General features: G+C 45.9%; 1 protein-coding gene across 2 annotated transcripts; it reads left to right on the forward strand.

The window, feature by feature from the left end:
• The first annotated feature begins 228 nt into the window (after nt 1-228).
• On the forward strand, nt 229-13,835 carry GDPD2 (glycerophosphodiester phosphodiesterase domain containing 2). 2 transcript variants are annotated; one of them, XM_048514759.1, is made up of 16 exons: nt 229-566; nt 3,103-3,225; nt 4,516-4,619; nt 4,710-4,803; nt 5,599-5,658; nt 6,396-6,494; nt 7,828-7,921; nt 8,380-8,525; nt 9,016-9,098; nt 9,303-9,453; nt 10,382-10,597; nt 11,537-11,688; nt 12,303-12,450; nt 12,590-12,672; nt 13,010-13,038; nt 13,447-13,835. In XM_048514759.1, the coding sequence occupies exons 2-16, from the start codon at nt 3,124-3,126 to the stop codon at nt 13,497-13,499; spliced, it is 1,614 nt and encodes a 537-aa protein (XP_048370716.1). In that variant the 5' UTR covers nt 229-566; nt 3,103-3,123; the 3' UTR covers nt 13,500-13,835. The 2 variants fall into 2 exon arrangements, with proteins under 2 accessions (XP_048370716.1, XP_048370718.1); XM_048514761.1 differs by having other exon boundaries at nt 229-424.
• The last annotated feature ends 3,142 nt before the right edge of the window (nt 13,836-16,977 follow it).

The raw sequence follows: 16,977 nt of genomic DNA on the forward strand, positions 1-16,977 counted from the left end.
GGATACAGGGCCAGGAAGGATTCCACCCACCAACACCCTGGTCAAAAGGAACCCTCCCCCCGCCCCGACCTGCACCTAAGAGCTCCTATTTTGACCACCACTGCCCTTTGTCTGTCTCATACCTCCGTCTAATCCAGTTGGTGCGTGGGCTGCCTGCAAACTCGGAGTCTGAGAGGTGTGAGAGAGGCTTCCCCCACCCCGGGCCCCTTCTCTAGTCTCCGAGCAGCCACAAAACAAGCTGCCCAGCCAGGCCTAGAAGTAACAGGACTGGAGTGAGCAGCACAAAAGCAGCTCCTTTGTTGGCCCGCGGCTGCAGCAGCATCGCAACCAACTGGCTCTTGCCTCTCCGCCTCTCCCAAGTGCACCTGGGCTTGCCTGGCCCTGCCCATTAGCGGCACAGCCTGCCTTGCCAAGAACTGTGCAGGTGAGAGATCTGGAGCCTGCAGAGGAGATCCCAGGATCAACTGCAGCCGTCCAGTTTGCGAGGAGAAGGGCAGCTGTCAGCAAAAGTGCTTAGTAAGGCTGCTGTCCGCCTGACCTCCAAAGGAGCTGAGCCCCTGGGCAAGGTGAGTGAGTTGGGAGGAGCACCAGAGCCCAGTTTCCACGGAGCCAGGCCAGCTTGGAGCAAAGAGGGAACTCTCTGAGACTAACCCAAAGGGGAATCATCATACTGGAATGATGCAGGCTGGGGGTGGAGGCAGTTCTGAACAAACCGCTCTCTTTAAAGGAAGGAGCTATCTGCAGATGCCTCTGTACATTGAATGGGAAGCACATGCTGGTGAGCTAGAAAGAAACGTTTCAGTTTCCAGTTCACATTGGGCAGGGTTTCGTTTATAAACTTCTTTTCAAATGTCTTTTTGCAATGAAAGTGAGATCGTCGGGTGTTGCCTGGAGCAATTTTCAGTTTTGATTATTATTATTATTTTGCGCAAAGGCACATATTGTTCCACAGAGAAAATGTGATTTTAAGTGAGAAGGGAGAGATGGCTCTGTAGATTTTAGAGGATGATATCTTCCTTCCCCAGTAACCTTATGTTGAAATGTTTCCGGTTAAAATGTTGTTGTATAATAACCAAAAAAAATCTGTTGAAGTTGAGCAACTTCTTTAGAAGAGAGAAAATGAGTTTGATTCCCCCTTCCAGACTCATCAAAATGTCACAATGTGACGTTTCGCAGGACATGAATGGGAATTGTGCTGACCGCATCATCAGCAAGATGTGCAAAGGCATCTCCTGACTGCTCCTTTTATTACACTTTACCAGCACGATGCTATACCCACCCCCCTTACCCCTTCGTTTACTAGCACTATTACAGTCACTGCATAAGACTAGAGTTTTTGAGTTGCAGCACAGCCAAACTGCCCTCACCCTGGTGCCTTGTGCACCAAATCCTGAAGCCTCTCTGGTCTCCATGGAAACACCTTCCCCAGGTCTGAGAGGCCCCTGCAGGGTTGAACTTCCTTTGCCTCTCAAATCTGCTTTGCACAGGACATACTTTACTTCATGGAATTAATCTTCATGTAGGAAAAGCTTTGCATGCTATATAATGTGTGACAAACATGCAAACTTTTCCGACGTCATGGCTGCCTCTTCTGCATGTTTAGGGCCAATCGGTGCTACCGTGTTTCCCCGAATATAAGACAGTGTCTTATATTAATTTTTGCTCCCAAAGATGTGCTATGTCTTATTTTCAGGGGATGTCTTATTTTTCCTGTGTTCTGTTCGTTGGGCATGCTTCCAAACAAAAACTTTGCTATGTCTTACTTTCGGGGGATGCCTTATATTTCGCACTTCAGCAAAACCTCTACTATATCTTATTTTTCGGGGATGTCTTATATTCGGGGAAACAGGGTATTATAGGTTAGGCCTGACAAATGCATCTATTTATTACACAAGATGGTGCCCAGTTGTTTCTCAACACAATTTTCTCTGAGCAGGAAAAAAATATCCCCAAAAGCTTCCCATGATCCCATCCCTTTTAGAGCACATTCAAGGCTCAAAGGGACCTCTTGTGTCTTTCTTGTGCAAATGCAAATAACGTTCAGTGTGGTTTGAATGTGAAGGGATAGGCTTTGAATTCAGTTGAGGGCGGTTCAGGAAGTGGGTTTACTGCCACATTTCAATTTTAATATACTTTTGCGTCCTCTGCAAACAGACCCTCCTCCACTTCCACCAAGCACTCAGTCAGTCCTTCCTTGAATATTATCCTCATAGTTTTGAAGATTCCTTTATTCCCTGGAGGGGCACGCCTTGGGACCAGAAAGGGGGAGTATTTATGCAGCATGTGTGAATGGGGCAGAGAGTTAGTTATATAGGAAGCAGCACCAGCCTAAAGTTGCCAACAACCTGGAGAAAAGCGTCCAATCCCTTTAAAAGCGGTTTAATGTGTGGAAATAGGCAGCTGAAGATTGTCATAGCATGGAGTTAAATAACAGTCCTTTAAGCTTCTTTTAAAGGAGCAGAACACCTTTTCTCCAGGTGTTGGCAACCTTAACCTGCTATCAAGTACAGCTTCTGGGCAAAATTTCCAAACAACAGCACGGAGGATTTCCCAGCTCTTCTGTTTCATGCACTACTGCAACTCTCGCTCGCTCGCTCTCTTTCAGTAGAAAGCTGCAGAATGAAGCTGTCTGCAGCCCTGGGCTTCACGCAGCACGGGCCTGCCCTGACTTGACTGTTTGGGGTGGGGAGGCCAAGGTGTGACTAACTGTGTAGGTTTCCATTGGCTGCCTGCCTGATCTGGATTAGCCTCTGCTGGGAATCTGTCAGTGAGTTTGTGCCAGATGATGAGAGTGGCGAGTTTGAAACGTCAAAGAAACCTCAAAAGTTTAAACCTCCTCAAGCTTCATCTGTTCTGGGGCCGGGTGGGTGGGAAGAGGAGGAGGGATAAACTGGTTGTGCATTTAAGCTGGAATCGTGTCTCTTCTCCTCTCCAACTTTGCCACCGTGATTTCCTCTTGGAAATTCCCACTCTGAAACACACTGTATTAGTGGATCAGAGCCAGGGGGGGGGTGGGGGGTCGTCACAGTGCATGCTCAAGGATCACAGGAAGTACATCCATCTTTCTCAGACTTCTTCCTGTCTCTGTGCTTTTTCCTTTAGGGCTTGGCGCCCCACCTCATCATGGCAAAGGATGGGGGCTGCTGCCATGCCTGCACCACCTGCCTGCTTTGCCTTTACAGCTGCCGCTGGCCTCGCAGCAAAAAGGGTATGAAGACCAGCAAGGTGAGTGAGTGGGAGTCTTCAGGCAGCATCTTGGAGGGTCAGCAGAGGGCTGCCCTGGTTCGCTGAGCTAGGGGTATAGAGGATAAAGTGCTGGAAGACCTGGGTTCAAATCCCCACCCTCCTGTGGAAACGTGCTGGGTGACTTTGGGCTTGTCGCTTTTTCTTAGCCTAACCCTAACCGCTACAACCACAACGTTGTGGTTGTGAGAATAAAGGGGAAAGAGAAAAATGAAATAACACCAGCTTGAGCTCTTTGGAGGAAGGGCACTAATCAGCAGAAACATTTAAAGATTTTTTTTCCAAATTGCCAAGCTGTGGAGAGGGGCAGAAGGATTTCAGATCTGGCCTCCTTCCCTTTCTAGAAGCAGCCTGGCTGTGTATCTCTCCCTGCATCCTTGTGTGATGCACGGTTTTACTAATTCATTTGGCTTCCTTGTTGCGACAGCAAGATCTTCCCCGCTTTTCTTTCTTTCTTCCTGACATTCCCAGTATATGCACAATCCCCTTCAGGTGGGATCAGATTCATGCTCTACTGCCAAATATTGGGCAATATGGCAGCAAAAACAGGAGAAAGCACAGTCTGGTCTACCCCATGAGCCGACAGAGTGAACGGAGCAAGCTGGGAGGAGCTGGAAGTTGGCATGGGGGGGGGGGGGCGCTGCATCTTCTTCCTTCCCATTTCTCCTGCATTGTAGTACCGGAAACAATGCAAGTCTGCAGTTAGTCCATGTTTGGAAGGCTGTGGGAAAGGTACAGACTCTCATTCAATTTTTGTGTCTGGTAAACAGGTTTAACGTGATTCTTTATTTCCATTTGTTTACTTGCCTAGAGGCAAGGGTGGCATAAGCAGAGGATGTGTGCGCATTCGTGCCTCATGCATAGTTGCACTACTGCCACTCTGACTGGCAGCAGCTCTCCAGGGTCTCAAGCTAAAGTCTTTACATCATCTTCACTGGAGACGCCAGGAAGTCAGCCTAGGATGTTCTGCATTCGAAGCAGCTGTTGTTCCACTGAGCCTGGCCCCCCGCCCCCAAAAAGCACCATAGAAAATTCTACCTTCCTCTAGCCTTTATCCAATTCCAGCCCAAGCTTCCCTTAGGACAGAACACAGAGTTTAGTTTGAGACCCTGTTTACAATGCTGTGCAAGACAAGACTGCCTCTAAGCAAGTGCAGAGTGACGCTGAGCAATGGCAATAGGCTTCCCAGTAAGAAAAGGTGTCTTCTAGGGATCTTGGTGTGACGATGTCACTTCTGGGGTCCTTTTTCTAATACAGTCCTTTGCCTCACAGTGCGACTGTGCCTGGTTTTTCTTCCTCTTCTGTGTGTGTCTTTTCACACTGGCCTGGCTTTATCTTGCCCTCGTCACCCTCAACGACTTCCACATCCTGAATGAGTGAGTAGAAAGCACCACGGTTCCCACCCTCTACTGCAGACCCTTCCTGATCCAGGCTGGCTGTGACCTGCCCTTCTTTCTTTCCAACAGATTTATCTTCCATAAGTTGGAGTGGTGGCTTGATTGGTCTGTGGTGATGCTGTCTGGAACAGTGACTGTGGTCACCTACTCATCCCTCTTGCTGGTATGATCTTTGTTCTGATCCTTCCTTCCAAAGTGTTCCATCTGAAATTCTCTGATCCAGCTTTGGGAAAGTGTCCAAGCAACTAACTCTGACCAAGAGCATGGTTGCCCCACCTGCTACTTGGAGTTAATGGTTGACATGCTACAAACTGAAAACAGTTTAAATGTTTCAGCTGCCCTGTCTGATTGGGAATGTAGCTTTGCAAGAGGGCAAGAAATATCCAACATAGGAGAGCTACTGGTATGACACAAGTGTCATCAGCAACCTGAACTCACAAGTCTCAGAGACCTTAAGAGAAGCCAAGGTTAAATCAGCACGAGAATACCAGCTTACTTTTAAAAAATAAAATTATTATTATTATTATTATTATTATTATTATTATTATTATTATTATTATTATTATTTATTCGATTTGATAAACCGCCCTACCCCAGAGGGCTCAGCAAGCTTCTGAGCAAACAAAATAAAGCAGGCTTCAAGACAGAGTGCATGGCAACGCCTAATGAAATCTCAGGAGCCAGAACGGGATGTTAAGAAAGATTTTGGTGCTCTGCATAGTCATGGGGCACTTTACCAGCAGTTGCAGCATTAATTACGTAGAGGAAGCAATGTTCATAATTCTTGGTATTCAGCTTTTCTCTGGTCAGAATGGGGGTTGCCTCAGTGTATGATTCTGATTTATTGCAGGATCAACAGAAGGTTTTGCCCTACACAAGTGTCATGTTCTTACACTGTCCAAGAAACTATTCGGAAGCAGACTTATAGGTTGTGATCAATTTCCTCTTTTTATTCCAGGTTCTGGCACTCATTCTACAGTTTTGCCATCAGCCTTTAAAGATCCACTGGCTGCATAAGGTAACCTTACCCACAATTCTGGCTGCACTTCTAATTTCTCAGGGCTGCTCCACATTATGGCACTCCACATTATGGATTTCCTAAATGGAAAATGTAAACCCACCCACAGATATCCTGATGTTTCATGTACAGTAGGTGGATAGCCTAGATTAGGATGTATATCTTCCCAGTGTATGTACTCCAGCATCAGTCTAATCTACCTCATGGGACTATTGTGAAAATATAGTGGAAGATAAGAAGCATGTATGTTGCCCTGAGTTCCTTGGAGAAAAGATAGGATAAAAATATACTAAATTAAAAAAAAACCTATCCCAGTGAATTGCACAGAAGAAGGGAGATGTGGACCCAGATCTCAGATGCTAGTCAGACACCCTAAGCCAGGGGTGTCCAACTCTGGTGCTTCAGATGTTCATGGACTACAATTCCCATCAGCCCCTAGCTTGTAGTCCATGAACATCTGAAGCACCAGAGTTGGACACCCCTGCCCTAAGCATCACAACCTTCCTCACAAGGTTGTTGTGAGGCTGAAATGGACAAGTGAAGAATGTTGCAAGCTGCTTTGGGTCCCCCATTGGGGAGAAAAGCAGGGTATAATTGAAGTAAACAATTATAATTGAAGTAAACAATTGAAGTAAACAATTAAGCACACTTCCTTACAGAAGGAAGTTTTTTTTAAGCATCTGCAAACCCCATTGCCCTTTCCAGGTGTTTGAAACTGTTTTCCAAATTTCTTCCAGGTTCTGCTAATCTTGACTGTGCTTATAGTAGCAACTGCTTTTGTGGGATTGGAAATTCAGTGGGCAGAGCAGTGGGAAAGCGCTTATATTGCCTTACAGGTGAGTCCACAGTAGATGCATTTTTGAGAGGGAGGGTTGTGTTGCAATTGAGATCTGCTGCACGGATGCTGCTTTGAATTGCACCATGTTTTTGTGTCCATGGGGTTCCAACACCTTTCCTTACTCTTCATATGTGCTGGGCTGCTACACTTGATCAAGACAGGGTAACAACCCAAGCAGCTTCTGCGTGGCAGCTCTTAAACTATTAAACCAGTCCTTGGGGTGCATATTTGGTGGCAGTTGCTTGTGTCCCTTGTTGGGTGTTGTGCTGTATCACAAGGAATGTGGGAAGTATCACAGGAAAAGCAGGAGATCCCACAAGATCATACTCAGTGGATACCAGGCTGCAAATGCTGACTTGATCACCAAAGACCACAAGAATTGATTGAAACTCCCTACGTATGTGCACAGAGTAAAAAGAGTTCCACTAATAAAGCAAGTTGGAACATGGCCTTTCCTTCTTGATGTTTGGGGACAGCAGATGTTGCTGTCCTCTCCCCTCGTACATGACAGGGTTCTTGGTAAGTGACAAGTTTTTGAGGCCCTGATGTGGCTTTTGTCTGATCCCTGGAATTGGCCCCTCTTCCCTATCCTTTTTCAGGACGCATTGGCTAATCACACATGGCAAGGTTCCCACGACTTCAAAGAGAATTGACCGGGGAGTCTTTGTTTCGGGGCATGTTCGGCCTTATTACCCATCAGCTGACATTTTGCTTGCGTACAGGGGGGCAATGTTTCACAGGTTCTCTATCACACATGTGTGCTTTAATTTTTAATATAATCTTTAATTTTTATCTTTAATCTTATCAATAGATCACTGTATCAATCTATTGATAGATCGGCATATCAACATCAAAAGGCAAACTATTAAAGAATAGGGCGTCTGTACACTTTGCCTGAACCCCGACTGTCTTTCGTGGTGGCAAAGGGGGGGGGAGTAATGGCAGTGTGTGCAAACTGCAAAACCACAAAAGGACAATGAGGGTAAGGGGAAAATGTGCAAAGCAGTCCGAGGGAGTTTAGGGGTGGGTAAGACTAGGCAGAGCTGGCTGCAGGCAGAGGGAAAAGGGAAGAGGTCCAGAAGAGGTCCAGAGCAAATCTGTCCTCCTGTGGCAGCGAAGCAAAATTACAATCATGCTATAAGTGCATTGCTTGCTGTGGAGAGAGTAGAAAGTGAAAGTGGGGCTAGAGGAAATATGTCCATACAAAAAAACTTGCTGTGGTGGATTTGCCTCTACCATGCAGCAAACGCCTTGTGCGTAATCAGCCATTGATGCAGCTTGAGTTTCCTCCACAGCCCTAGATGACACTGCCTTTTTCTCTGCCATACAAGGCAACAGGCCCCTTCCTACACATTGGAGCTGTGGTTGGTGTGACGCTGCTTGCCTGGCCAGTGGCAGACTGCTTCTATCGTACATCCCGCTCAGGTACCAGGGAGACCAAAGCTTGCAGGTTGGGGCTTTCAGCTGAGGTCACTGGAAAGTCACTTTGGGTCCTCTTGTCTCTCCCTGTTCCCCAGTATTAAGTCATTCAAGCCCCTTCAGGACACCTTTACGTCTTTTAAAAATGTGATTTTTGGTTTTACTCACGAGCTTGCACTACAGTGGAGTGTGCTGGAGTGAACTATGTGGGCTAGCTGTCAGCAACTGGCACTATTATTCTATTTAGCTCTGCTTTGGAGATTTAGTACCTCATTATAAGGAAAGGAAGACACGGTCCAAGATATGAGGGGGGCCAGGGCAGGGGTTCACAGTAGATGCTGTCATAACTAGGTCTTTGCAAGGATGGGTCTGCAAGCCTTATAATCCGTCACATACTTCATGGCTGCAGGAAGAACATCTGTTATGGTATCTCATGTGCATTTTCCATTCACGTGTCTTGACAGCCATCAGAGTACCACTTCTGCTACTGTATCTCGGAACTGTGATTGCTTTGTATCTGGTTCCATTGGGCATTGATTCTCCCTGTCTTTTGGAGCATAGCCAGCTACCCCCCAAGCCAGCTCTGTTTGGGCATCGTGGGGCTCCCATGGTAAGTAGCCAGCACCTCTAGTTGCTTCTGTAGCACAAGGAAGCACACAGTATAAAGTGGCATTTGCAACTTGCAAGCCGCCTTGAGTCTCCACGAAGTCAGAAGACAGCTAATAAATGTTTTAATTAAATACATGGAGATTGGGTGGAAGAAACCACAACCAAGAGGCTGAAGGGAGGTATTGGAGGTTACTTCCTTGCTTCCTTCTAAGGAGCAGTCCTTGGAGGCTGAACTGTTTCCATATCCCTGGATTCCTCCCAGATGTCAGCAGCAGAAACCTATACAATACCTCCTACAACCTATTCCCTCAGACTCTTCCAACTAGTGACATTCAGCCTCACACACTCCATGTTGAGATGTGCCACTTCATAGATCACTGCTGAATTCTGTCAGTGGCTCTGGGAGTGTGCACTGCCTACCAAAGCCTCCAAATTAGATGGCTGATGAGGGATCAAGGTCACAAATCTTATCACTCTTTCTCTTCCTTCAGCTAGCACCTGAGAACACACTGATGTCCTTCCAGAAGGCCCTCAACTGTGGTGTGCATGTACTGGAGACTGATGTCCTAGTGAGGTAAGGGCAGAGCAAGGCAAATGGCATGATTTTCAGGAAGGGGAACCTTCCCTGGCGTCTTGGGGCCTCCTTTGGAATCTTTCAGTCATTTCTAATAATAGATTTCATTTGCTTTCATCTAGGTTTTTTTTAAATAAGTTTTTTACTTCTTCAGGAAGTAGAGATGCATCTACTGTCTGGTCACACACTCTTTATTCCTTCCAGTGCTGATGGAATCCCTTTTATCATGCATGATGAGAAGCTCACCCGGACAACAAATGTGCAAGAACTCTTTCCTACTCGGGCCCAGTCCAATGCCAGTTCCTTCAACTGGACAGAGCTGCAGCAACTGGATGCTGGCAGCTGGTTCCTGCAGGTGAGGATCCGGGGAGACTAAGATGAATCCTGCACGTATTTGATTTAGAAGAAGATACTGCTCACAGGCTTTACAAGCAGAAGGTTGATCTGTGGAATCTCCAGGTGAAAAGTTCTCTGGTAGCAGATATTGGGGAAGGCTTTTTTTGCCATAAGTCCTGGAAGGCCTCTGACAGTCAAGACTAGACAGTGTGGAGTTTGATTGGTCTGTGGTCTGATTCAGTATGAAGTAGCTTCATATATCTGCGTGTGGCTTGGCTTTCTTGCACAAGTCATACGTTAGTTGCTGTCTTCTGCAGTGCACCTGTCCTCGGCAAGCAGCACAGTGTAATCTGGGTTATGGGAAGTCTGCCCGGTGAAAGACTGCACCATGAGAAAAGGAATGAGGAAACTTATTTTTTTTCTTATCAAATGTTTATTTTAATAAAGGGCTGAACTGCAAATTCTTGGAACTAAAGTAGCACTTGGTAAAATATAACTTCTATGCTGCCAGATAGTTAACTGTAACCGCATAAATACGGCATGTCATCAGGCCCTGAACAGGAACAAACCTCTTGAATCCACTGAGTCTGTGGCGGCTGCAACAATGGAGCAAAACTCCAGTTTAGGAATGGCAGGTCCAACCCAATAGACATATAGAATTCTATGGCTGCAGGCTGACTTGGGAAGGCCTCTAGAGATCCGCATGATCTGTGAGGGTAGTTGTGCCATCCCATTATTGTAGCCCCTTACTCCTGTTTTCTACAAGTGAATGTATAGTTCTTATGTGTCCCTTTCCTACTCCCTTCACATGTATGGAACAAGAAGAGAGAGTTGTTTCCCCAGTGCATACCACAACTTTGTGGGGCAGGATAGAGAAAGGCCTGGGTTGGAACACGCTAAAGCAGTAGGTTCTGACGTGTTCTTGATGGCTCCCTCTGCCTTCCCAGAACTCCCCCTTTTTGCCAGCGCAGAGCCTCTCAAGCTCAGAACAGGCCATGGTGCACAAACAGAAGATCCTATCTCTGAATCAGCTGCTGGGAGAGGCTGCGAGACACAACATATCCGTCATGTTCGACTTGCGGCCTGAGGAGGATCCCCAGTACGAGCACTTTGTCAACATTACTGTAGAGACCATTCTCCAATCAGACCTCCCCCCCGAGCTGGTGAGTGTGGCTGGGGCCAAGCATGAGGACTGGACTTCTAAGTCAGCATCTCAGCAGAGCATTGGGAAGGGGTTGGGTGAAAAGGGAGGAAGACTTCCCAAGAAGGGGAGCAAATAGGCTTGTCTTGAGGAACTGAAAGTAAGGTTATCTCTCCCCTGTTCTAAAGGTGATGCAAAACAGAAAGCACTTGGACTAATCCCGTGGTGGCGGACCTTTGGCACTCCAGATGTTATGGACTACAATTCCCATCAGCCCCTGCCAGCATGGCCAAAGGTTCACCACCACTGGACTAGTCTCTTGATGCGCAGCTATCCAGTTAAAATCCATGCTGTGTATCCTGCTTCCATGGACTTCATCATGTATCCCCTTGGTTTTGTGATACTGGCTACTGTGCCGATCCTTGGGAGAGTACGGCCTACTCTCTCACCGCTGTTCCCATTATATAGACTGAAGAATTGAGGCTGAGTTTCAGAGTAAAGGGCCATCAATGTGGGCTCCTATGTAGCCAGTTAGATGGCCCAGGGCAGTTCACAAGTGGATGTAGTAATAGTGTTAATCTAACAAGCAGGCAGAGACAGCCTTCAAGCAGAAGGGGGAGTATTTGCCCAAACTTATTCAACCAGTCTACTTGAGCAAGCACTTCAACCCAGGTCTAAGACCAGTTGTCTGTTTATTGGATAAAGTCAGGTTAGCGCGTGACTGTTTATCTGGAAGCTGCAGTATGTCATCTTTTTTCTGTCCTTCCTTTCAGAAAATCTGACTAGCAGAAGTCTCCCATGTCATCCTCTGACATGCCACCTTAAGTACATGTAACGCACAACCTCATGCTCTGGAGTGTGCCTTAGGCCTCCTAGTTTTATCTTCCACTGACTGTTAGCTGCTTATGGTAGTAGAGAATGGGGAAGGAAGCATACCTCACATGTTTTATTTCCGCTCCAGATTCTGTGGCTACCAAAGGAGTTTCGAGAGAAGGTAAAGCAGCGGGCACCCAAATTCCAGCAGATCTATGGCCGGAAGAGGCTGAACAATGAGACAAATGAGTCGCTATACGTCAACCTACCTTACCAAAATCTGAGCATCTCAGAAATCAGGTTTGATGGGAAAGGGGGTGGGGGGTAACTAGACAGTGTCAATAGAGGTCTGTGCATAATCCAATCAGCTGTGTTCAAGTGCAGTATTGTAAGCTCAAAAGTCAACAACCTGCCCATTGCTACATGTGTATTAAGCTTCTAGCACTTACAGCTGCAGAGATCAGTTTTAAGATGTGAGTGGAACTCAGTAAAATCTTCAAAGCTAGAGAGGAAGTAAGCAACATCAATAGAGTTCAAGAAATAAGACACCAGTGCTCTGCATAGCAATCATCCTTCCCCATTGCTGGCCGAAGCAGAGTAAATTAGAAGGTATCTGGAAATCTTATATAACTTATGCAGATCACAAACCCTCAGTCGTTTGTTATAGGATGGTGATATCCATCTCTAAGTACTGAACAACTCTAGAATGTGGTAGCAGTACTGGAAGATAATGCTCTGGAAGTTGATATGTTCAGTTTCCCTGCCATTGCCTTCTCCAGGGACCCACCTTTCCTCACTTTATTCCAGGAACATGCAGTCTAGCCACTGTGCTTCTTCTCTGGAAAATCTATTCAGCCACCTGTTTTTGTGTTGGTACTAGTGTGTCCAACCCCCCCTCTTCCATTGTTTCCTAGGGAATACCGCCGTGACAACATCTCTGTCAACCTGTATGTGGTGAATGCTCCATGGCTGTTCTCCGTCCTGTGGTGTGCAGGAGCCAGCTCAGTCACTACCAATGCCTGCCATGTGTTGCAGAAGATGGAGCACCCCCTCTGGATGCTGGTGAGGGCTACTCCAGTACCCACTGACCCCCTCTATTTGCAGTGTAGATGGATGTTCAGGGAGATTGGCAACTGCCTGTTTACTTCTGCCCTCCCAACCACTCCACTGATCACCACTCTCTTTACTGCCCCCAACCCAGCCTCCTGCCACATACCAAATGATCTGGATTGTTACCAACTGTGTCTCCTTACTGCTGATTGGCTGGGCCTTCCTGCTGCTGAAGTGAGTACCTTTTGATTTTGTGCCTTTCCTGCTGCAATATCAACTCCCTTCAGTATTTGGAAAGACATAGTCCAGTGGTAAAAGAATTGCCAGCTGGCTGACACATGTGCAGGGGTGAAGTCGCCCCTTGAGGGCTTTTTGAGATCCCTTTCTCATGGAAGCAGGTCTTGGCTCCATGCAAAGTACACAAGTGAAGCATTCCATTTTAGCAAAAGGCAGAGGCCTGTTTTTGTTTTCTAGCTGCAGCTCAAGGGGATATCTTCATGCCCACAAACCAGACACACGTGGCAGAAGATGGATCTCTTTAAACTAACTCTTCCTCTTTGTCTCCTTATAGAAGATGGTCCCGGAGAAAAGAGTCAGCAGGTAAATAAGAGCAGTTGTGTTTCTGGAATTGTTGATATTCCTTGTGCCTTGCATGCATTGCAGGCCTGTTCAGTGTTGAAATGTGACTTTGTTGTTGATAGTTGCAGCTTAAGAACTTCCCCAGCACACTCTTCTAACCTTTCTTATGGACTGTTACAATTATGCTATTGGCTATTTATGTAGCTTGTGCATTGACTCTTCCGCTGCACTTTCCTTTTAGGACAAAGCTGCTTCACCTCCAGACAGGGCTTCTTCAGGTGGTCCAAACATATCTTAGATGCATCAGTAATTTAAAATACAAGTGCATACTGAGCTACTCCCTCAGGCAGAGGGTGAACAGCAGTACTCAGGCTGTTATATTACAGTTCAGCGACTCCTGTGCTGAAAGCCGTCTCCTTGTTCTTCTAGGTTCTGATTCAGATGTGCTGCTGACAAAGATCCACAGCCTTCTGTCTGAGTGAAAGGGAAGTAGCGTGACGAGATCTTCAGGTCCTGCCTCCCATGACTGGCTTTGAGGCCCCTCTTCCTTGAAATACCCTCATGGGGCTTATTGTGGTCTTTCCTCACTAAATCCAAGAGCAGTGGCATTGGGGTTGCCTTGAACCAGAACAAACTGGACTCCTGTATTTCAATCTGTACCTTCCCCTGTGGGGCACAGTTGGGGGACTTTGCAGGTATTTGTTCACCCCAGTAGATTTATACCATCCATCTCCTCGATGTGAGAACCGATAGGATTTTTTTTCCACTGTGGCTGAAACATTTGTAAATAAAGCATCCTCTGTGGGTTAGAGGTGAAATAGGCTGTGATTCTTTTTTTGGCAGGGTTGGGTATCCTTTTGACCTGTAGCAGTCAGGCTGGCTTGATCTCAGAAGCTAAATAGGGTCAGCCTGGTTAGTATTTGGTTGGGACAGGGTTGCTATGCAGAGCAAGACAATGGCAAACCTCCTGTTAGTCTCTTGCCCTGAAAACCCTGTGGGATTGCCTAAGCCAGCAACTTGACAACACTTTACACAGACACCCTTTCTCACTGCAATCCCCTGAAAGAGTTACTACAGCTTTCACACCCTATCTTAGGAGTGCCATCTGCTGGAAGTTTTATAGAATGCTTGCTGGAGCAGTGGTGTACTCCAGCTCCCCAGTAGTTGGTAAAATGCTTTCTTGCAACCTTATTGGTAATTGCTTTTTTCCCCACTTAGTTCTCAGCCCCAGAATCTCTTGCACCAAAGTTCACTCATATAGTGTGTGAGGCTTTGTTGCTGGTTGTCTCTTAGTGCTCCTTTGAGATCAAGAAAAATATTTGTGCCTGTCACAGACAGATTGAGGAGAGAAGAATACAATTGAAAAGGAAAAAAAAGGATCCAATTTATTTCCATACTACATACTTAGCAATAACCTCTTTGACAGCAAAATACATTGGGCTTGTTTTGATGGGTTTCTAGAAGAATGTTAGGTCACCACTGACAAGACTGAAGGAGGTATTCTTCCTGGCTGCCTTCTGTGTCAGTTGCACAACAAATTCAATCTTCAAAACATACAGGACTTCACAGGTCTGCAGCACCTTCACAAAGAAGATAAGAAAGTCCACGAAGAAGCCAGAGCAGAAGCAGGGTGGGCATCACTCCAGCTTCTTAGCAGCTTCAATAATGCACAGTACAATTCGTCACATTGCTTACAAAGCACTTACAGATCCTGTCTGATTTGACCAGCAGGTGACACTCTTTCCTTGTAACTGGCTGCCTGTACCCAAATGAAACTTGGGGAGAGCTAGTTGTGTTCTTTCAATCATTCTACTGCAACAAGATCAGCATAATTTTTTGTGTTTTATGTACCGTATGTACTCGAGTATAAGTCGACTTTTTCAGCACATTTTTAATGCTGAAAAAGCCCCTCTCGGCTTATTACTATATATACCGGAGCTGTGGCACACCGAGAAAGGAGATTACACCAGCTGTGGCAGAAGCATTTTGCCTGCATCCAACTTTGAGTATTAAATTCACCATTCCCTTTTGTGTTTTTATGTAAAGCTAGAATTGTAAATCCTCCAGCTTTGATAAAGCCACAGTCTTTGCAATTAGAGTCGCTCCATTGGCTCTGAATGCCGTGTTAGGTATTACTCTGTGCCCTTGAAATTTGTGTTCTGACAGGCATGGCATCCTCTTGGAGAGAGATTCCATTGCACTTGTAGCATTTAAAGACTGCAAAATGCAAGTAAAGATTTGTTACTAGTAAATCAGGTCAAGCTGAGTTTTTGTGCAAATTCCTCTCTGTAAAGCAGTACAAATTAAAGGTGAAAAGAGCGGGTCTTACAGTTCTAAGGACAGAAATACCCTCTGTGCTATTTAGCAAGTATGGTAGGCGACAAAGAGACACTGTAGATCTTCTTAGTGGCTAAATCTTACCTTTGAATAAAATATGTTCCTGAACACACAAGGATAAAAGCGTACACTGTTCACCAGGTAGTGCTAGCAAACAGTATCTGCTTCCTTTAAAAACTGCCTTGCTTAATGACATTTTAAAAATTCTAGTGAGCCAATTTTGAGGGAGGCCTTGTGGGTACTCACAGTCTTTGGCATGAAGCAGCGAGGAGGTCTCCCTTCTTGTTTTTATCCTGTTTGTCCTCTGATCATGAAAATTGCTTTTAGTCACCTTTTCTTACAACCAGTGAAATACCTTCATGAATTTTATTGGTATCTATTTTATTTTTGAAATTTACCAGTAGCTGCTGCATTTTCTACCCTAGATTTATACTCGAGTCAATAAGTTTCCCAGTTTTTGTGGTAAAATTAGGTGCCTCGACTTATATTCGAGTTGACTTATACTCGAGTATATATGGTGAGTCAATCTGCATAGTCACTGGATGGATGAAATGGGAAAAAAATTACCAAAACTATGAAAACCAGCTACCTGGTTTCAGCTCTAATGGTTATGGTTATGGTTTCAGCTCTAATAGCTCTAGGTCTTTTGCCTTTGGTAATGTAAATATAGCCAAGATTGTGTTTATCATATCTTATATAGGTTACATGCTTTTTTGATACAGAAGGGGGGGCAACAACCAACCATAGTTGAGAGAGCGAAAGGATTTGTGCCAGAATCTAGTTTTCCATGGGCCCATACTCACTCTGGATGCACCTAACCCCAAAACCTCCCTGCGGCTAATAATACCACAACCGCAGACAGGTCACAGCTAGGCAAGGAAGAAGAGAGCAAGCTGCTTCCTAAGAGTGCATAGAGCAGCCACCAAGCTTGGATGCAGTTGGGAGCAGGCGGTTATGTTGGCAGAGACATACAAGGGCTGCTCCCAAGCCTGCTGGTGGGAGGAATGGAATGGAATGTGCTGGCTGCCTAAGAGCAACTCTCTGTGCTGGAATGCAGCCTGCCCAAGAAGTCATCCAGAGCAGGCAGGGCTGCTCTCTCCACAGAGCAGAACACAAAGGGGTTCTCTCCTCTTCAAGGCAGGGGCAACAACGTGAAAAGTGAAACAAATGGGTATGACTAACAGAAGGGCCAGCAGCAGCTTAAAATCAACTGCAGATGTTCTTAACCCCCCCCCCCCAAGCAAATAGGGCCCTGTCACCTTAGAAGATAAGAGACTCATTTAACTCTTCCACTTTTATATCAACTAACACCTCCAAGAATCAATATACAACCATCCATTGGGCACATCAGTTAAAACGTTGAACCTTCATGATCAAACCAACTCTGTCTCTCATCACCAGATATTGGGGACAAGCAGAACATTGTTTTCCCCTTCATGCCTGGCTTCTGAGCATCCCAGGAGCATCCAGAGGGCCACAGGCACAGAGGGCTTGAAGAAACAGATGGTTTTGATGCGGCTCAGCAAAGCAATTCTTATTCACTTGCCAAAGCACAAAACTGTTAAGACTAGGGAGAAAACTACACAACATGTTTAGCCTGGAAGCCACCCACTCCAAGATAAT

This window comes from Sphaerodactylus townsendi, linkage group LG13, assembly GCF_021028975.2.
Source record: "Sphaerodactylus townsendi isolate TG3544 linkage group LG13, MPM_Stown_v2.3, whole genome shotgun sequence".
NCBI classification, from domain to species: Eukaryota; Metazoa; Chordata; class Lepidosauria; order Squamata; family Sphaerodactylidae; genus Sphaerodactylus; species Sphaerodactylus townsendi.